Source organism: Platichthys flesus, chromosome 15 (assembly GCF_949316205.1).
Source record: "Platichthys flesus chromosome 15, fPlaFle2.1, whole genome shotgun sequence".
Classification (NCBI taxonomy): Eukaryota; Metazoa; Chordata; class Actinopteri; order Pleuronectiformes; family Pleuronectidae; genus Platichthys; species Platichthys flesus.
This window is the reverse complement of record NC_084959.1, coordinates 9,956,061-9,978,864: the sequence shown is the minus strand read 5'-3', so window position 1 is coordinate 9,978,864 and position 22,804 is coordinate 9,956,061. Positions and strand designations below refer to the sequence as shown.

The window sequence follows — 22,804 nt, the reverse complement described above, 5'->3', positions numbered from 1 at the left end:
ATGCCATCTTGTTCAGTTCCAGTTAAAGGCAGCATAAAGAGGGGCCTCATTAAAGGCAATACGGTGAGAGCTCTGTACGAAAAAGAAGCTTCAGTGTTCAATGAACAGTCATTTTAAAAGAGGGTCCTAAGTTTTTGAATGTGTGCGTGTGCACGTCTAGTGAAAAATCATTTAAAGAGAAACCCATCTCAAGGGGCTGAAGGCAGAGGGCAAAGGGAAGCTACACACAAGGCACAGCAGGGGGGCTGTTTCGTTTGAAGGCTGGGTGGTGTGTTCACACACACCCACCCACACACACACACGCACACAATCTGGCACTCTATGAATGACACACACTATTTTCTGGAAATCTCCACTGAAATTTCTGTGTGGTTTCGTTTGTGCCCATGTCTGCTATTAAGCTCTTGCAAACACACATCAGAGTGTATGTAGGGCACACACTAACTCACAAGCAGCACAGACATGCAAATGATCTTTCTTACCTCCGTGGGCGGAAGAGAAAACAAAAGCGAACTGAGCTTCGAAAACAATTAGCCCAATCAAGGGTGACAGAAGGCAATTAGAAGTAAAAGGTTCGAGGTGCCAAAAAGCCACTCCACTGCTGAGAAGTCTGCTGGAGGAGCGCGCGGCTGAAAAGGCTGAAGACATAAGACTGACAGTCTTTAACGATTTAAAGGTGTGCAAGGTGCGAAGAAACATCCCCGAAACCAAAACGGCTGCTTTGTGACCATTTGGGGCTTTCAGAGGAGAGTGGAGGTATCATGGAGACACCTGAGGTCTAAATGAACAGCTGCTTCTCTGCACGCCTGAGAGGTTTCCTCTTGAATCAATTGACATTATCTCCAGACGGTTAAATGCGAAATCTGGAGTGAAGAAACTACATGAAGTGAGTTTGAAGGACTTATTTGAAACAAAGACCAAAACCGGCAGATAGGAAAATTAAATTTATTTATGTAGAAAAAGAAATCTGCCTGTTTCAAACGATTTGTTTCAACATAGCTACATATTCAAGTCAAACGGAAGTCAATTCATTCCTAAGGCAACCTCTATGATCTTGGATGTGCTGCAAAACTCTTCCCCTCTTGTATCTTTCAGCAGGACTATGACTCTATGTACAATTGAAAATTATAACTATTGTGGTGGATTTCGGACAGACCGCATGTGTCATCACAAAAAACTATAAGTCAAATGGTTATTTCATTCAATAATTCATTCAGTTGTTTGAAGTTGTTGATAGTCAAACTGTGTAATTGTGTAGTTAAACTTCCATCCGTCCATTATGTTAGCATAGTTGTCTAGCAATATGTCCACTAGAGGGCATCACATAGTCAGGAGTTTCTGACAACAACAAATATGGCGACGCTGGAGAAGGTTGTGATATATGTACGTCTTACGAGGCAAAAGCGTCCACAATGTTAACAGTGGTTGTCCAACTTACAAACTAGCAGAGTATTAAGTCACATAGAACCTCAAATCCCCTCTATAGTTATTTTCTATGTACACCATGACAATACTGGTGCTGAATTCAATGTGGTGATTACACATTGATCTGAAAATCCTGGCTTTACATTAGTAGAAACACAAATGTTTCCATTGACTCTTTAGCTCAGACAGCACAAACGTTTTCTACCACCCGTCAATGGAGCAGTGCATGAATCCATTACATGCACGAGGCACAACACAGTTTATTTGTTCTCATGTTTACATGCTTACAGGATGTTTGCCAAGCTAAGTAATTGCCCATCGACGAGGCCGCAATCATTGTCAAATCATCCATCGCAGAGATCTGCACTGCTGGGATACTCTTTTTACATCCTCACTGCGAAGACATTTTCATTCTCTCTTTAGCCTCATAAAGATCTAAGAAACGATTAAGGTCTTCAGAGAATCCTGAGGGCCGAGTTACGGCAGGTTTCGGTCTTGAAAATGCTGGGAAAGAAAACTGCCCCAGAAAGAGTGCGTGTGTTCAGCAAGTCTAAGCACATTCAGAGATGGATGTATTCTTACTTGATGAAGAGAAAAGGGCAAAGTGAAGTAGAAGTCAAAATAAGCAGTGTGTGTGTTTGTGTGTGTGTGTGTGTGTGTGTGTGTGTGTGTGTGTCTTCATCGCGGCGTGTTTAACACCCCAAAGTCTCTCAGGTCCTTTTAGATGGTTTCGTTTTCCATTTCTTTCATGGCGTCAACATCTCATTCAAGAGCGACTTGTTTACATACTTGTTTTTACACACACACACACACACACACACACACACACACACACACACACACACACACACACACACACACACACACACACACACACACACACACACACACACACACACACACACACACACACACACACACACACATACACACACAGACACACACAGACACACACAGCACCAAGGACATGTTTATGTATTTGCTGACTCACCGGCCACTGAGCAGATGTGGGATAGATGGATGTTTGCAGCAATGACTGCAGCTGTACGCACTCATGCAGATTAACAACGGGGCCACTCTGCACCAATATCCAACACTCATATTTTAATGAAGAGGCAGAGATACATGTTTTTTTTCCCATCAACGGTGGCATTGAGTGCAGCCTAGATTCCAGAGTGTGACTGAGAAGCCGAGGTGCATCTAAGGTTGAATGATTACACTTTGAGTTACTGATGCTCCCGCTGGGCCTGCTTTGATAAGAAGCTTCAAGTTTGGCCCTGACTATGGAAAATGTCCATGGAAGTGAAATCGTGATCCGATTTGATTACCGACTGATTGCAAAAGATCAAGCTCCATGTGTGTGTTTGGATCTCGAGTTTTCCCGCGGGTCTCACCTCAGGGATCCATAAGGCACAGCTGACGTGGACCCACTTGGTTCCACTGCGGGTGGGCTTGAGGGCCCCCCCTCTCTTGGGGCAGAGCAGACATTTGGGCTGGACACCCAGAGCGCAGGTCCGACACAGCCAGTTCCCCTGGGGTACCTTAAGGATGCCATAACATGCCTGGGATGGGAGGACAGAGATGGTTGCACTTTACACATACTGGCAGTCAGTTGTTATTTCCATTGGTCAGAGCAGGACCTGCTGTTTCATAACTCTAAGCTGTTGTTTCATATTAACATGTGGAATTGATCTTCTGATGTAACCAATGGCAAGAAAGCAAATAAGTGTATTTTTGAAAATGTCAAATATTCTTTCGACAGAGTTTGTCCTAGAAGAGGATGGACAATTGTCATAGCAAGTAAAGCACAATATTATAAGACCATACAAGCAGCTTTGTATGCTGAATACACTTAATCTAAAATAGTGGGTGATAGTTTTCATGAAGGCTGTGATTTGCTTTATTCCAGTACACTTGAAAATAAACTTGCAGTAATTAGACATTTATATTAGATCCAATAGTGTCAATGTTTACTGTGGTTTACTTTTTTATTTGACTTTTACTTATTTGGTTAAAGGTATGTAAGCAATATAAAATGACAGCAAAGGAAATACGGAAGATCATACATTCACAATTGACAGATCCAAAAACATCCTTCCTTGTTCCTGGTTCACTTTTGCTAAATTTGCATCTCTTTAAACTTTTCTTCCAACCAGAATGGCTTAAACGTACTGAAGGGAGATGTTATCAAAACGCCACTCGGTTTTGTTTTAAATAACGCAGCAGGTTATTGTATCATCTGCACTCAACCCATTTCCACTTTCACTGATAATAAGGTCCAGTCCCTCAGGATCAGAAACAGAGATGATTTTGTTGTCGGATGTGATTTAATCCTAAAGTGTCTAAAAGTGGCTCTTCTGAGGCGAGTCAGTCATTCTACATGCTCCTGGTGCTCAATCACGATTCCACAGAGGACAGGACGTCACATGTTATACAGCTGATGAGCTAGAATCAGATACAGGAAATTAAGAAAGTTAAGTAGGGAAAACCCAGACTGGTGTCATGGTGACAGCAGCAACAATCAGATGTTGATGATTCCGTCTTCATCAAACGCCATTACAGCTTTTTTTTTGTTCAAACACAGCACTTCAGTCAGTGAGGCCCGTTTTTTTACCCACCAAAGGTGAAGGAGAGCATCTAAACAACAGAGAGAGAGGCAGCACTGTGTTATCTACAAAGATAATAATGATACTTTGTAAGAGCGAGAATTGATCTCACTGCTTGTTACCATCACATCCATAGGAACCTCTTCTTTCTACATGCGTTCACTTGATTCCCTCAGTTTGTCTGCATTTGATATATAACTACATTTGACCTTAAAAGTAATAATAATACCTGTCTTCTAATCATGCCTTTAATGTTCTTTATAATTACCCAAACAATGATTTATTAAAACTGTATGAAAATCTATAGATAATACTTCCTGTTACATGTAATTAGCAGCTTTTTGTATTTTTCTTCATTGCAAGTGACATTTTCGGCGACAGACAAACTTGAGATTAAGTCTATTTCCATCAAGTGCATGATGACACTGAAGGTGTGTTAGTGCCAATGTGAGAGACAGAATGATTAACACTCTGTCAATGTAATAAACACAGCAGAGCTCCCTGAAGCCTCAGGTTGTCACCGGCCCCATTTGTGGGACTATTACTGTAAGTAGTGAAGCTGGGGGAGAGAAAAGGGAGGTAATACAAAGCAGCTCTCAATAAAACAGCTGAACCTCTATTTATGATTTCAGCACTTTGAGCTTTTCTTCTGTAAGTGTGACCCTTATTCTGAAAAAAGAAAAGTTTGAGAAACACATACCTACAAATACGCAAGACAAATACAAGGGCTTAAACAGAGATACAGTGAGGACAAACGAGTGCCTGATACCTGATGCACGCAGACGTTGCACTTGTCGCAGAAGACCATCTCGTTGCCGTCCTCTCCCTCCGGCGAGCGGCAGACGTCGCACACCACGTCCTCGTCGTACTCGATGCCCAGGCCTTCCTCCGTCTCGATGGCCTGCTGCATTTTCTCCGCGCACGCGCTCTCCAGTTCCACCAGCACACACTCCATCGTCAGCTCGTCCAGCTTGGGTAAGGCTGGAGGGAAGTAGACAGGAAGTAGAAGCTGATTATGTTTATTCGATAATTCCTTGACAGAGTGAAAACCAATCGACTCTGTTGAGGCAGAGGAGGCGGGGGAGACTGATTCGTGGAGATGTTTAGTGGACTGATATTTACGAGTGTATAAAACTCATCTCAATACAAATCTGGGTCTAGTGAATTGAAATGTGGTCCCTTAAGGGAACTGTTGGGCCTGGGCCGAGGAATCTGCTCTGTGTGTGATTCTAGTTGCTTGTGAGATGCACATTCTCAAGTGAGATTAATATTTGAGAAAATACAAAGCCTTTACAAAGTTTTCACAACTAAGAGTTAGAGTTGCAGGGTCATCAAACACTCAGGTTTCCTTTACTTCTATTATCGACAAGAACAACAGTAATAGACAGCTGCTCTCAGGAAACTCTTAATTCCAGTTTCTCACACCTAAATTGAAATGCACACTTGCTTTCCGTTGCATGAACACATCACAAGGTGACTTTCTGTTTCTGTTGAGCCAGTTCAAGATGGAATGTGCTGCAAAATGTGATGCAGGATGTGGGAGGATGCTGATTTTCAGTCGACTCTTTGCAAATCAGAGAAAAGCAGCTGCACGCTTCGTTCATGGTCCCTAAAAGTCCATTTGCTATCAAAGTCAAAAGCAGTTATATTTGCTGCCGTGCCCTTCTTGCCCACAGCTCACTTAACCATGCCAGTGTGCCGGCATTAGCATCAGTATTCCTGCTCCATCTGCATCTCACAGTAATGCCTTGCTCTAAGGCAGGTTAATTCACTGGCAAATGTACGATTTTAAAAAGAGAAAGAAAGTGAAGAACCAGGAAGGAAACAGGGTTTTTTCCAGGATGGTGCTGTGTATTATTATCTCATTACATGCAATGAGATTACAGTGATGACACAAAATGGTAAACAACTGTCAGGCTTTACATCCAGTTCGAGATCTTTGTATGAAATGCCCCAAACTGTGAATGCAAATGAAGAAAAATGTTATTACAGCCAGTAGAATCAAGTAATTAACTTGCTCAGCCACAGTCTCTTATAAGAACATTAAGGGGAAGGTGACCATTTCCGGATGCAGCATTTTTATTGTTATGTGTCTGAACCCTTCATAGAGCAATGAAGAAACTGCTGCTGTCCTGGATTCTATCAATTCATATTTATAGATGTGTTTGAAAGATCTTTGTTTGTCTTAAACAGAGCTGAGCATCCTGTGTGTCTGTTATTTACTCCCCCCATTCCTTACTACCCAAAAACTAAACTAAAGTAAATAAACAAAGTATCCACTGATTCTTGCTTGTTATTGCCAACCCGCATTGTGTTACCAGAGTTTAACTTGAAGTCTGAACCAGGACTTCATGTCTTTGTCTCATTTTGTGTACATTTGATCTGGTAAGTTTTCTGTGTGAAATTTAAGGAGCGGACTTTTGTTTGACACGTGAACGTCCTGTTGTCATCACCTTGTGGGATGTGTCTACGGTCTGGAGATGGGCGTGCGTCTGACCTCAACATGTTGTCAATTCGGCAGGTAGGAGTCTTTCCATTTGAATGTAGAAATGAAAGAAGCGGTTCATTTTATCAATTCCGTTGCCACTTTAATATCATTATGGTATTACCACGAGCTTCGCCAACTTCAGGTGCGATTTACAAGCGTGCCAGTGAGCCGATTCAATTTCCTTCTCGTCCTCTATTGTTAAATTCTGACTCAACTTCCTGCAAGTGGATTCATTTTGACTTCTTTTGGTATGATAACATTTTTGGTCTGTTGGTCCGGACTGTGGCGAGAGGCACCTTTCATACAAGTTACCTTGGTTCACACTAAACAAGCATTATATTCTTTTAATGTGAAGTTAAAAGAATAACTTCACATTAAAGTGAAATTGTAAATTACTCTTACCCTTGAACTTGGAAAACTAAAAGAAACAAACAATGCGACTGTGGTTGTTTTGGATTTAGATGCTGCTTTTTGAAACCCGCAGAGAAAAGAGAAGCAGAGTTAGAATTAACCTGCTGTGACATTTACATCGGGAAGTGAACACACACAGGAGGGAGCGAAGCAACAACATTATTCATAAATGACTTGAGAGTGTGTGTGTGTGTACTTCCTGTACAGGGAACTATGTGTACTTTCAGAGCATTTATTGTACATCTATCCTCTATGTATTTATCCATGTTTGTAAATGCAAATACGAGTTCAAAAGTGTGGGTGTATCCAGGTTCATGACTGCACTTATCCATTTGAGTCCATGGTAACAGAGCATCCGACAAGAGTGCGTGCATGCACACAGGAACTGATTTGTTTTTAATAATATTGTGTGACTTATTATTCTGCACAATGTCCATGCCTTCTGTGCCTTTGTGCACTTTTCTGATTTATCTAACTCATTTTACTGAATACGTCTAAATGCCTGATCAGAATTTTGTGTCACTGTAAAGGCCCGGCTTTCCCTGTTTTCTCTAAGCTGAATATCTCAAAATCAAATTAATTCCATCTTTAAACCCAACTGCGAAGAGTGTTTGGATAATTAGAGCTACAGCAGGTCTAGTTTGAACGCTCCAGTTCTATGACGGGTCCAGAGCCCTACAGCCTCTGTCTGCCTGCAGAACCAGTCAACAATCTGTTGTTTGTTCAGTCTAGCACTAAAGGTTATGGGAAGCAGCGAGTGTGTGTGTTTGTGTGTGTGACTGATAGTTTAAGGGGCATGTGTCCCAGGAATAGGGCCTGAAACCCCAGCGGGGCTTTATAAACACAATTACTTCGCTTTATCTGAGGAGCCGATCAGATATTGAATAAAGTGGTGGAGATAGGAGAGATGCTCAGGGTCGGCAGTTGTCACCATGGCAAAATAAGAGGAGGGGAGAAAGTGGAGAAGGACATCAACAGAGAAAGCAGATAGCTACAAATAAGGACATGATGGAAAAACAAAAGCAAGGACAAGGGAAGAAGATGTGATGGTACTATTCAAAAATTCAAAGAATATTCAAGTTTGTGTTTTCTGTGACTCTCAGAGAACGTTAACATTTAAGAAAACCCCCCCCCAAAAAAAAGGGCGTGTTGATTTAAGGTTTGAGTCGACATGGAAAATCAGCTAACACACGAATAAGCTAAAATGAACAATAACTTTCTCAAATACATATCATGTGTTGCTGTCATTCCTCTTTGACATTAAATGATGGCAGTTAGGTCATTTAATATGAACTTAATTCTAATCAATCTCTTTTCTCAAAAAGTAAAAAAACAAAAGATACAAATATCTTTTCCTTCTTAATAATACTGTACACATGTCTATCACTGCTGGTGTCTTTTTGCTAGAATGTTTCTATCCCTAGGTCCTGGACTGTTTAAAGGAAAAAAACAAACCATCCACAGCAGAACAATTGAACATTTGTAACTTGTTCTCTGACTTTTCAATCGTCTAAATAATTGATGGATTGTTCAAAATAAAAAAAATGTAGTTACAGCCCAGGTATATGAATTTCACCCAGCACAGTGGGAGGTATGTTTTCCCTTTAAAGCATGTAGTTCTGTTACAAGAAAGGTCGAAACATATCAATTTTACAACAGTAGAGAGTAGGGATGGGCGTTCGATTAAATAGTCTTCATCGATCGTCGGGAGAATTAATGACGAATTTTCGATTAATCATTAATATTTTCAAGTTCAAAAATTCTCTATTTATAGGCTATATTAAAATGCAGTGAAAAAGCAAAGCGTGTTTCCTCATTGAGATCTTTATTACTAGATGAACAAAATATGCGCCGCCGTAATCTTAAGCAACGGAGCCGACAGCTAGAAGCCGGTGCTACTAAATACAACTGACCCTCGTTTTTTTTTTCTCCAAAATAATATAATAATAATATAAAAAAACATAATGTTAAACAACAACTTAACCACATCTATACAATACTTAGGTCAGACAGGTTTTGTAACTCAAAACTATCAAACAAGGCACAGAGTCGAGAAAGCTTCATAAAAATAACCAGTAACTCACAAACAACCTCAGCACCAGCCTACGGGTTTGTGTTGAGAAAGATGAGCATGTTAACATTCCCCGAGGTCAGACGCGAATGCAGCCTGGTGACCGTCAGTCTAGCCGCCGAAAAAACTCGCTCTGAGGGGACTGACGTCCCCGTGATACACAGGTAGCTCCATGCTAACTTGGCTAGCCTGGCTCCGGTGTTTGCGCTCCCTTCGTCCGTGTCAGACGACGCAGGCTCCTCGTCTCCCCAGTCTCGGGATGGCTTTGCAGTATTGGCAGTGAACCAAGTCATTTTTTAACTCAAAATGGTCCCACTCTACACTTCGCCATGACCTCTTCATGTTTACTTTGGAAATGGAAATACACGGTAACTCGCAGCCAGTCGCAGGTATCTGAGTAGGCCTGTGGCTTCTTTTTCAAACACTGCCCCCCGTGGTCAAACGTGTAATTAGCAAATTTCTCGATGAAAAAATAATTTCATCGACGAAATTCTTAATGATCAATTAATCGATCGTCGATTAATTATGCCCATCCCTAGTAGAGAGCATACCTCCACAAAGGCCCAATCCCCTTAAATCCCATTAAGCTGTAACACCAATTTGTACACACTCATCGATAGCAATCCCTTTAAATATGTCTTGTGTTTAATCTCCATCCTTGCATTTGGGAAATAGGTGAAAATACATCAATGATCTGCCCCTGGATCCTCGGCAGAACCAAAGTGTAATGGTTTCTTCCGTGATGCAAACCATATCCTTGCACCAAGTTTTGTAGGAAGAACGTTTTTTTTGTGAGTCTATTTGCACTCACCCATCTGTCTGAACTCTTGGTTGACAAGCTCCAGCCAGGCGACGTCCAGATCGTCCAGGTCGTAGCAGCTGTAGTGCTGAGCTGGAGTGGGAGTGTCTCCGTCCCCGTCCTGTCCGTCGCCACTCGTCGACTCCCGTGGCGACCTGCGTCAAACACAGAGGTGCACAAAGAAAGTTTCAGCATGTGGTCTGGAAACACAACAGCAGGCGTATTTTAACGCTTATTCACGTGGGGGTCGTTCAAATGATGTTTAAATGTCAACTAAATATTAACCAATCAAATTCCTCCTTGTAAGTTGCGCATGTATTGCTCATGACAACAGAAATGACTGGAACTGAACCTCTGTCTTACAGTCAGGTCCTGACCTCAAGGTCCAGAGAGACTGAATCCCACTTTGACGGGTGTCACACACAAAAAGAAAGGCGGAAAAAAAGGGAAGCCATCGAAACAACGACAAATCAAGTGGTTGTAGGCAGCAGTGACAGGAAGTTCCTCGAGGCAGCGTCTGGTCTCTGGAGCCTCGAGCCTGAATGTCTCTCCAACAACAACAGCAGGAAACGGGGTCAGGAACCGTGCTCAACCCACAGGGAGCCAATAAAAAGACACACACGCACTCGTCTCCGCGACTTCAGAGGACATTACATTGACATTGATTTCCCTGGAGACTGAACCCTAGTTACTACTTACCTAACTTAAACCTAACTTTAACCTAAAGCTAACCTTAACCTTACTTAACCTTAAAACATGTCTTCACCTTGATGACTGATTAAAGGATTTACTCTATGGGGAGACCAATAGCAGGACAACACACACACATACACACATGCCTTCTGTAACACAAAACAACAAGCAGGGCCAAATGAAACACACACACACATATGCCATCAGGCAGAGAGAGACCATATCCGAGAGAGTCACTGCAAATACTCACTCACTCTCTCACACACACAAATATATATATATATATAAACAGCTATTATTCACACACTTGCCTGGTACAGTCATGACCTTTGTGTGAAAAGGTGAAGCGCGTCAGTGATCACAACAACAAAACACAACAACCTTTCGCTCGCCGCTTCGCTCCCGTCTTCGCCGCCTCATTATCATGGCGCTCAGTTATTACCATCATCCTCTGTCACTGCCGTCGCTCTCACATCAAGGAGCAGCGTGATCATCATCCTCCTCCTCCTCATCATCATTATCCTCCCCATTATCATCACCACGACCGCTGTCATCATCACAACAGCTGCCACAGTTTAATTCAGTAATCTTCACTTGCAGTGACATTTTACACGTGTTGTACACAAGCATCATGACAATTAAATTAAATACACAATAAAATCAATTATTGTTATTAATAGACTGTATCAGATGCAGAATAAAACATAAAGGCAAGAGTTTGTAAGTAGCAGATTCCTAAACTTCATATATTGTGGATTGAAATCAAGGCTGGCACGTTAGCGTTCACCTCACTTGAGAAACAGGTCCCAGATTCGACTAGACCAGCACGATCATTTACTGCATGTCACTGCCCTTATTCCCTAACTGCATTTCCTGTCCCCTTTCACTGTCACCATCTGATAAAGGCTTGAAATATACATGCAAAAACCTGGATCTTAATTTGAAAGAATAGATTGGAAATGTGCTCTCATCGCTCATTGATCCATCACTTCATCTCTGTCTTTAATTTTGCGTCCTGAGATGTTTGTCTGATAGGTAAAGCATGTTCAAGACAAACAACCATGTCATTTGGGGTTTTCCTTTGACTGTGCAGATGCTCTGCAAAAACCCAGGATTGTTCCATTTCCAGATCAATTAATGTCATCATCCTGCTAATCTGTGCATCAGTGATCAATAGCATTTTCACAGCTGATACTGCATCTATTAGTCTAATAAGGACCACAGAGCTGATCCATTACTGGCTGCAAACACAGCCAATTTAGAATGTGCAGGGTCAATTGATGCCAAAGTGTGAACTATAATAAATCTAAAAGTCTACAATATGTCTGTGACGATGACAATGAGGCAGAAAACTGAAACTGTTTTGCTATCAGGCAGTAATCTGATACTGGACCAACAGGCCTGGCCATTCAACTGGAAGAGGAGAAATGAGAGAGACAAAGACACACACGCACACGCACACACACACACACACACACACACACAAACACACACACACACACACACACACACACAGGGGTAGAGTAGGTTTCATACAGGAGACACTGGGCAGGTTGTTTCTATTATGTAATTTTAAGAGCAGCTCAAGGGTCTGGTTTCATTGGAGGCTGGTGAGGCTGCTGATATTCTATAGTTACGGCTTTTGTCAACAAATCCTGAAAAAAGAACAAAAAAACAAAAGTGCGAAAGTGCATCTCGGCCTCTGTTTGTGTCCCCAGGCACTTACTGAAGTTCATATCTCTCTAAATTAGTAAGAATCTATGAAATTCCATTTGCAATAAAAAGCTGTTCATAAAACTTTTCAGGTCTCTTACAAAAAAATTACAAAATATTACATGTATATAATAATTATATTAACAATAATAAGTACATGAAGTTAATTATAGGTTTTAACATAATACAAACTCCAGATAGGGAGTCAGGTGTATAATAAACTCATCATAGTGCTGTTGGATTTTATGATATTCTTTACTCTAGCTTAGCTTTTTCTAATACGGAGCTTTAGTAGATTTAGTGTGTTTGGCCCCCAGCTGGGACTGGCAGGATTTAATTGCTTTAGCAATGTGGAGATATCAATTTGAAGCTCAAAAAAAGATTAAAAAAAAAGCAGGGGAGCAGATAACATTTAAACACTGAGCAAACAGTACCTGTGCCAAACGGGAAACCTGTCTAAACTAAAGTCTGAAGTCAAATTGTAAAACATGTTATGTAAATGTTTTTCCTGACATTCAGATCTGTGGTGTCGTATCTCTCTCAGTGTCTGTGGTGATATCCGAGTTGAGGCAGAGGAGACGTAAAAATGTCATAATAACGTCAAGTCGTCCCATCTAACAGGACGTGAGTCAGTGGGGGTCAAAGTACAATGTGTTCTTCACAGTATGGTCAGTATCATGTATCTCACAAACACACACAAACACACGCACATACACACACAAACACACATTTCAGTTACATAATGTCAGTAAACAAAACCATGTGGGACCAGTCTCACGTTGTCCTGGCTTTATCATGACAACAAAGACAAAGATGAGGAATCATCTGTCAATACTGAGCCAATCGCAGTTTCACATGAAGCTGTAAATTAATGTTTACTCTTTTCATGGGGTTAAAATCAATCCATAGAAGTCCTAGTCCTTTAAACTTGTCACAAATGAAGGAGATTCATGAATGCACAAGCCACTAATTTATTAAAGCAGGCACATGGAGAAATATATTCAAACAAATGGACTGAAAACAGGAATAAACCATCATAAAAAAGACTTCAAGACTTTAAAGATTGGACTTCAAGTCATCCTTAAAAAATAATAATAATAATACAATACCGGGATATGGAATCAAATAATTATGAGGAAACCTTCGAAATGACTTCTGTTTACATTTAAGGAGCTCTAATTAGAGAATGAGCAGAGTGGGAATATTTATCTTATCCCTCCTTTACATTCACAACAATGCAATCTCCACGTCTGCTTTGATCATACGTGTGTGTCCTGTGAAATATTTATGAGCAGGAACTACACACTGTGGAGCGCAAATCCCTAAAAACACAGAAAATTATGAGCCGGCGAGTGAGAAAAGTTAAGTGCATCTTGTGGCGTAACCCGACTGAAAAGTATGTTATATGAGCCTATGCAGTGAGGACAAGTGATTTATCGGATTGTGTGTGTGTGTGTGTGTGTGTGTGTGTGTGTGTGTGTGTGTGTGTGTGTGTGAGAGAAAGGGCAAGTGAGACGTCTGGGTTAAATAACTGACGCTAATGATATTTCGGCAGATTCGGCAAATATCTTACGATCGCTTCAGCTTCTACTTTAAGCAGAAACCCCTGATTTAGTGTATAAATCATAAACTGTATATAAAGATATGTGGAATCACACGATATAATTCAGCAGCTCCACAGGCAAAAGCCTCCTTTATAAGCATTACGTTGAAAAAAGACCCAACAACAAACGGGCAACAGAAGCAGACAAAGATACACAACAATGGTAAAGCCAATGAAATAACCATGGAAACAGAGAAGATAAAAACAAGTTGAAATAATAGCCATCCTATAAGTTTAGTCCACAATGCATTCCCCTTTGGCAAACAATAGGCTGAACAGGCTACAAACAAAGAAGTCTTATTCAAGGGCAGTGAAAAGCCTGAGAGAAGATGTAGAACACTGAACTGAGAGAGGTAAGATGTTCTCTAGACTTGGGGCAACTTAAAAGTTCCTCAGTTTCTCACCGCTGTGTAAATTTCACTCTCCTCCTTTTCATAAAAGCCATGCAAATATTAATCTCTTGCCAGCGAGGGATGGAGTGGATGGTGTTTACATAAGACTTTGTCAGTGTGGGCAGAGTGACAGCGGCTGATCTCAGCTCTCAGTCTGACTCGCTGCCCACACAGGACACGTCGAGTTTAAACAGACATCAAAAACTGACAGATCTCTCATGAAGAGGTGGACGTCGCGATAAATACGACTGGAAACATACATGGAGCTACACAGAGGCAGAAGGAGAGAACTGCAAGTGAGTCGAGGTAAAACAAGGAAAGAGGGATTTAAGCAGGAAAAGGAAAAACAGAGGATGAGAGAATTTAAATGATCTAAATGAGGAGAGACATCGAGGAGACCGAGAATGAGCAAGGCTCCAAAATACCATATGCTTAAAAGTTTGATAGATTCCTACTTATACTCACAATCTGCCACTTATCCTTCATTAACACTGCACGTCTACCTTGATATTTGCCATCTGCCCGTCTGAGAGCACAGGACCCGAACAAGAGTTTCATATTTTCCTCTAACAGCTCACAGAAACACTCTTAATTAGCTGCCAATGATTAAATTTGTCACCAACAGCTGTCGTATCATCCAAAATTCTATGCAAAAACATCTCACACATCCAAACAGACAGACTTGTTTATAATTGGAGTTATAAATAAAAGTGTTGCACAGGAAGGTTCAGGGTTTCGGGAATGTATAGAACAGAAATTAATTCAGCTGACAGAACAAGTGACAGAATATTTCTTACTAATGAGAGCTTTGCCAAATATCATCCTATATGTTCCTTTAATAGACATATCGGTATCTATGCTTGTGTTTTCCTATATGAGACTTTATTTTATAGAATAACCGATGTAGAAAAGATGTTTGTATTTTATGTAATGTGTTTTCTTTTGATGTATAAATGCATATAATAGATCTTATTGTTAAATTGTAAAATATTAAGCCTCAATTAAATTTCCTTTCCATTATAGATAGAAAAATGTGGAGAAGGAGAAAGTACAGATTTGGGGAGAAAAGAAGGAGGAGCAGGTTATAAGACGAGACGCAAGAAAGACATGGGGAAAAGAGGAGGAGAGACATGAGGATGTTTTTCCTAGTTATTTAATTTGAAACCAAAAGTTGGTTGGTGTCCGGTTTAGAGAGATTTTCATATTTAATTTCAAGTTGAAAAGTTCAATTAAAACTATTAAAACATCACCGGAGGCAGTGTCTACAACAACTCAGAGGAAGATGTTTATTTACTCTCCAATTCTGAGGAAAAACGACATCCCCTATAAAGAGCTATGACGTTCTGTCTGCACACAAGTAAAGATAAGGGAGTTACTCTGAATACAAGATTAAACCACTTGTTCAGACACACCATTCTTGTCCGATGTGAACAATCACTTCACTGTGTGTACATTCTGTAGTCTGTGTGTGTGCTTGAAATAATCTCTCATTCTTGAAATACCTCACTGTCACAGTGCGGCTGAGAAAACTGGCTGGTCCTTTTTCTTCCCTGTAATCCCTCTCTTTCTTCCCCTCTTTTTCACACCACACTCACTGTGTGTGTGTGTGTGTGTGTGTGAGTGTGTGTATGGATGTGTGTGACAGAGTAAGTGAGTTGTGCCAACAGCCCCCTTATCCTTGGGCGACCCGTGCAAAATCCCACTACTCTAAAACACGCTCCCCTATCAGCATGCAGACAGGAGCAGGGGAACCAGGCCTGCGTCCAACAGGGCACAGGGTTACCAAGTGTACTGGTGCTGAAGGATGTCTGAGTGTGAGGAACAGGATTAACATTTTTAATGGTGCTGACTAGTTCACAGCAGCGAACCAACTGTCCTATTCAGCTTTGGATTCCACATTATCTGTTTTGTCATTAGGGGGCAGAAGAAAAACAAACTGTAGTAAAACAGTGTGGCGAAAACAAATTAAACTAATGCATATCCCGTATAGAGCTAAATGATTTATTTAGGAGGTTATGTTTTCATCCCTGTCCATTTTTTTGCTTGTTGGTTAGCTAGTTTGTCGGCAGGCTCACGCAAATACTATGGATTTCCACAAAACCGTTGGTGATCCAGACAAAGATGAGGTTCCAGGAATTTCAGTTGGGGGCCAGGCAGCTTCTGGGCATTTTGAGTTGAGTTAATGGCTCACTGATTAATTTAAGTCCAATATTCACTTCCGTTTTAAATTTTTACGGGAAAAATGTGGATCTTTTGATGATAAATACTTCTTTATGGTCCCCAGAAAGTAATTTAACTCAGCAGTTATACAGCGTGTACGCTACAGCTGCCTGCTGAGGCCAACAATCACACAGTGTCAGTGACCTACCCTTATGTTGCAAAACAAGAAAAACAAAACAGCGAAAGAAGCTACAAAGATCCCTTCAGCTTTCTCAGTAGAGCCAGGTGATGCTTCTCTGTGGGTTCCTCCCTGTGAAGAACCCTATTACACACACAGCTATTGCTTTCCCTCCCGTCAACAACAAGCAGCCTGTGGAAATGATTTTGTCTGAAAGTGACATTGTTAAGACATCGACATCTCATGGGGATGGGGAGCACTAGCCTACTTCTTAGCCCCCGACCATAAATTAATAACTTTGCAATCTGATATGCATAATTTAATAAAAATAGGAAATTCCACAACAGCGTTGGCGGCTTGTTTACTTATTTAATCGTCAATATGTCTTCAGTACTGATCCATACAAACACTCAGAGGTTCCTCCATGGAGAAGAAGGACTGACAGCCCCACAGAGATGTTATTACACTGTTGACAGGTGCGCACACACACACACAAACACAAACACACACACACACACACACACAGAGGATTGTTATTTGCAGAAACATCTTGTCATATTTATATGGAAGAAAACACACATGCACCCTGAAACCCCTTAGCAGGGTGAGCCATCTTTTTTATACACATATATTTGGAATTAATAATGTTACTAGAATACACACACCGAACACACACACAAACACACAGAAGTGTTGTGCGGTGAAAGTCAGGAGCGGTGAGTCATCTTCATGTCATATTCATGTCAACCAAATCAATCATCTCCCCAAACACACAAACATAATTTGCACAGTGACCTTTCAGAGATGACTCAACCCATAGTTGCTTTTACAGCAATCAGCAACGGTTCCACACACACACACACACACACACACACACACACACACACACACACACACACACACACACACACACACACACACACACACACACACACACACACACACACACACACACACACACACACACACACACACAGACACACACACACACACACACACACACACACACACACACACACACACACTAGGATCATGTAAAACAGTCTTCAGGCACAAACACGTACGTTTGTTTATCTTGACGTGTATTTTCTGCATGAGTATTAAACCAGCTGGTCCTTTTAACTAGGGGGGGAGAGACTCCGGCGACTCACGATTCGATTCCGAGGGCTACGATTCGATGATAAACCAGTATCGGAGCTTCTCGATGCGGCAAAGAATTATATTTCTATGACTACATATGACTACCTAGTATTATAGACTGTTTCTGTTATAACAAGTGTGCTGTAATTTACAAAATAAGGTTTTCAATTCAAATACCTCATTACAACAGTCAGTCTATAACAATGGTCAGTGCTCTCCATGCTGATTTGACATTCATTCAGTTTACACTTGTGTGCTGCATCTTCTCTGTATCAAGTTGGAGCCCTTGGCAGCATCGAGGCACATTACTCCACTGATCAACAAGAGATTCTGCTCCTCTGGTCTTTTATAATCACTACAGCTGATCTTCATAAAAAAAATGATATTCATTATTATGTTCCGATAAAAGGAGCTTCGCCTATTCTGCAACAAAGATATAAAGAAAGTTATGAATCAATGACGTCGGATCTTGAATGCGGCTCGTTCCGGTCACTTTAACCCTGATGTCCTGGCTGTGCGTGTCTGGTGTTGTGTGAAGCAGATGAACTTCATGCAGAGGGTGTGCACATGTTTAAATACGTGGATCATAAACTAATAAGTGAATCACAACCACAAAGTCAACATCACTACTGTACAGGTCCTAACAACCCGTGCTCAGGGCTGGTGTTTATTGTTAAAGTGTAGAGTGAGCACAGGTCAGTGGGGGAGTGGAGGGAGGACAGGAGACTCTTATACGGGACGACCGGACCTTTAATGTGCATCAAAAAGACAAATAATGTCACCACCTCTACTTTCACCGACGTTGAGGGTTAAAAAATTGACAACAAGCCTCAGCAGCAGAGTTTTTCCAAAAATTTTCTTCCAGCAAAAACTGGAGTTCGCTTAATAGAGAAAAACAGAATCTATAGTGAGAGGAACTACTCCAACTCTTTTCAAACAGAAAAATACCAAGGAGAGCATGTTACAGAGCTGCCCACAGTGTTTGACTGACAGTTGAACTCTGGGAGGTGCAGCGTGGAAACACAGCAGTAATGAGCGCTGAGCACCAAATATGGAGGGAACGTTTTTAAACATGAAAATCCAGTAAATTGCCATTTTAAGTAGGAACTCATGAATGAAAAATGTGACTTCATTATCGCCTCCTCTGTCTTCTCGCCTTTCTCTCTCTCTCTCTTTATATCATTGCGACTATCCCTCTCCCTCTCGGGTTGTTTTTGGTTGTTGGCGTCATCGTTTTCAAGACACGTGACTGATAAACTTCATTGTGATTCACCTTTATACTTACAAGAAGGGCAAAATGCGTCATAGTAAATGTAGTTTCTTTGTTCGTTGGCGATTTTAGACATCAACCTTTTTTTTTCGAGAGCCACACTGAAGCAGAGCGCAGCAATGGGATGATACATGTTACGCCCAAAACAAACCCAGGATTAAGAAACAATGTAATACTCTTTTCAACAATGCACAGGGTGAAGCCTGGTACTCTAAGAGGCAGTGGCTGGATATGTTGGACACTATAAATAAAATGTAGAGAAGAAAATATTTTGTATTGGTAAAAAAGTTAAATAACAGAATTTGTGAAAAACACTGACTTCTAGAGCCCAGAAGATTGAACTTGTGGGTCAAAGGTTAAGGGCATTACCGCTCATCCCCAAAACTCATGCAGTTCAGTGCATGGGGAGTTTTATCAGAGATTCTTTTTGCACAGGAAGCCAGTGTCACTGTGTTTTACAGTGAGCTGCCATTTTGTTCCGTGGTTCAGATGCCAGTACAGTTTCCCTGTTGTCATGGATATGACTCAGACTTATTAACACCACTACTCTAAAGCACCGCAGGCTACCTCACACACACAAACACACACACACACTCTCACACATAGACAAACACAGAGTACATTTACACACAACCGCTGCCAAAAGCACCAACACATACCGAGAGGCACACACACAATCAAGTTCTCAAGAGAGTAAATACACATTGGAAACCAAACTCACAACAACACATTCATTAAGAGCAGTTGACACAAACACGAAAGGCTACACACAGATACACACCGCTCTCAGGGTGCCATCCTGTTTGCCACCACCTCACTCCCTCAAAACTCCCACAGTTCCTAAATAAACAGTAAATAAATACATGAGAAAAAAAACACACAAAACAACGACCCCCTCGTCTTCACACAGTTTTGTCCTCTCAGACGTATTCTCAGAAATGTGCAAACAATGTAAAACATTGATACCAGGCCTGTGACGACACGGGGAGTAGAAAAAGAGAGAGGGAGAGAGGACCGAGAAATGGGTATAGTGTGTTTGTGCCTGAAGCGGGGTCTGGGCAAACAAGGGAAATGTTTTCATTCATATTTTCCACCCAGTTAGTCGGGAGCCAGAGAGGCGCATGGGGGTGAGAGGCAGAGACAGTGACAGGGGACATAAAGTGGAAGCAGGAGCAGACTGGAGTCAGCAAAGACATTTTTTTCCCGCCATGTTTTGTGGAACACATCCCAGCTCTGTCTCCATTTATAATATCCAGCCTGAAACTCTTACTCAATCTATTTATTTGTATTTCACAGAAATCAAAATATAAATGAATTAAAGTTTTCAGAATTCAGAAGATAAAATGCGGAGCTGGAGTTAAAGTTTATTAAACATGAATCTGGCTCATTGGAATTTAAAGCCTTCTACTTTTCCAAACTGAACACTGTCAAATACACAGACGTATGTGACATGTCAAGTGATAATTAATGATACCTGATATGAACATGTATATCTTAATGTCATTTTGGACCACATCATTCAGCCCTACTGTCAAATAATGAGGGTGCAGGTTCAACAATAAAAAGCATTAAATATTTATATTAATTGATAACATTGACATCACATGAATGAAAGTGGAACCCTGTTGTGATCAGTCAGTGAAGTTACACTGATATTCCTCAAACATTACATCTTCGGGTATCACATACCAGCACAGAGCATATCAACATTATTAGTCAAGTTTTATTTGGCCTTCGATAACCAGCAAAATGTGCAACAACGATTGCAGGGAAAAAATGAAAAAGAAGAGCTCAGAGATGATCTCTGCGCCTGTATTTCCTGCAGGTTAATCCAACCAGTTGTTCATAGTTCTTTGGTTTGGAAGTTTCTCAACGAAACATTCGGTTTATCCTCTGCATTTGCAGGATTAGAGGATTGCCTCATAGAACTACTTTCGGTAAAAAGAACTCCACAGGGTGCCACCTCCAGGTTCATTCAGACATAAAACCCACATTCAATCCACTGAAGTCACGGAAGAGAGTGAACCGGCTGTTTAAAGGGACAAGAGTGATAATCGAATTTGAAAAGTTGCGGGAATAGTTGAATCCAAAACAACAAGAAGAAAAATAACTTCAGTCAGCCTAATTGGCAGGAAACAGAAGTCTCCGAGTTCTTGGTTACTGCACAAGCTGCTAACAAGGTACTAGATTATCACTTTGTGCCTTTTTTGGAGAACAAGAAACCTTTCACTTGAATTGTAGAAGAGAAATCAGAGAGACTGAATACATTAGAACGCTGGCAGTGTGTGGTGGCGACATGAAGCGACTTTCAACTGCCAACAGGTGTGTGACAATTCAAAGGGCCATTCCGGGGGTGGACTGTCCCTTTAAGAGGACTAAAGGAGCATCCAGGAACATCTGGAACACATGTCTCCATTTTAATGCCATTATGTACAAGTTAGGGTAATCAGAGTAGGAATAGCTCACTGTAATCGCACCAACACGTTGCCAAAAACAAAGACTCCTGGAACAAACCTTCCAAGAATTGTGTAAAAAGTGGGTTTTATGTTGCTACTTGATGTGATCGAGTTTAGAAACCAATATCTTTAACAGGCTTTCCACAGTCATCCTGTCCTGGGGCGGAGGAGGAGTGTCACCAACCAAGCCACAATGTTCCCTATGTTCCTTTTAGGAGGAAACACTAATACCTCTTTATGTAAATGATTACACAACGCTCGGCCAGTTCACAAGAGGGGACATCGTGTGTGTTTGTATGTGGGCCGAGACACACAAATGCACAAGCACACCCTCATTCACACAGAAACACATGGAAAGGCAGAAAAACAAATACAGACGGCCCCGCACAAAAACACAGACAGACCCGGAAGCAGAAAGTACAGACGCAAGTAAACACAAAGTGACAGCAACACACATACACACACTCACACACACTTACACAATGAATGGGACAGACACATCAATAGCAGACGCCTTTCATTGTGTAGTTCTGTCAACAGAATCTCCTCCCTCAGCCCTAGGCACTGCAGATACAAAATCCCAACCTGGAAACACTGTAGTTCCTGTCGACACTGATAAGAGTGTTGGGTTTCTACTGGTACAGCCTTAGCCCATTACATCGAGATGACACAAGTACAGTGTGTGAGATCGCGGACATTCAGATATTAAAGTTTGTTTGGATAGATTGTTCTCCAAGAACCCAAAACATGGCAGGATGGAGGAAAGACTTTTACAACTCTATAAAGTTGTCATGACTACAATCTTGGTGAAAACTGGTAAAGTAAAATGAACAATAGACAACATGGTGACACGAAACAGACAGACAGGTAACATAGCAGAGTTACATGGTGTTTATGTAATAAGGCCTCGGGCTGAACATATTATGTAAGACATGTTGTGTAAAGTGTGTTTGAGTGTGTTTGGCAGAGTGCTGTAATCCGAGTCAGTGGTGTACTGTTACTGTCAGAGGTTTCCTGCAGGTTTCAAGTTTCAAGTTCAAGTTTCATTTCAAATTTTTTAAGACCATGATGAAAGTTCTTTATAAAGCAGGAAACACATGAGATTTTAATAGAATTCAAAATGTTGTTTGGGCTTCAGAAACCACTACTTTGTTTAATCTCGCTATTGACAGACAAACCGCTATGAAGACAAGACCTACATGGCGGAGGTAGAAAGTATTTATGGTTGATTCCCCCCCGTAGTGGAAAGAAGTCTTGTTTTTTAACACTTTTCAAAGACGTTTAATAGAATTTATTTGTCTTTCTTACTTTATTCCATTTCCAACAGGTGAGTCATCTCATATTGTATTGGCTTACACCCTGGTATTGAACTTTCAAGCTTTTTTGAGTTAAACATGTA

The 22,804-nt window shown here is 41.1% G+C and overlaps 1 protein-coding gene across 1 annotated transcript in view; it reads right to left on the bottom strand.

The window, feature by feature from the left end:
• Positions 1 to 22,804, bottom strand: part of jade2 (jade family PHD finger 2) — a 162,369-nt gene that overhangs the window by 69,233 nt on the left and 70,332 nt on the right. The window contains exons 5-7 of the mRNA XM_062405859.1: positions 9,813 to 9,955; positions 4,801 to 5,012; positions 2,820 to 2,987 (exon numbers count right to left, since the gene is read on the bottom strand). Of these exons, the coding sequence (XP_062261843.1) occupies positions 2,820 to 2,987; positions 4,801 to 5,012; positions 9,813 to 9,955 (523 nt within the window). The remainder of the gene's footprint in view (positions 1 to 2,819; positions 2,988 to 4,800; positions 5,013 to 9,812; positions 9,956 to 22,804) is intronic.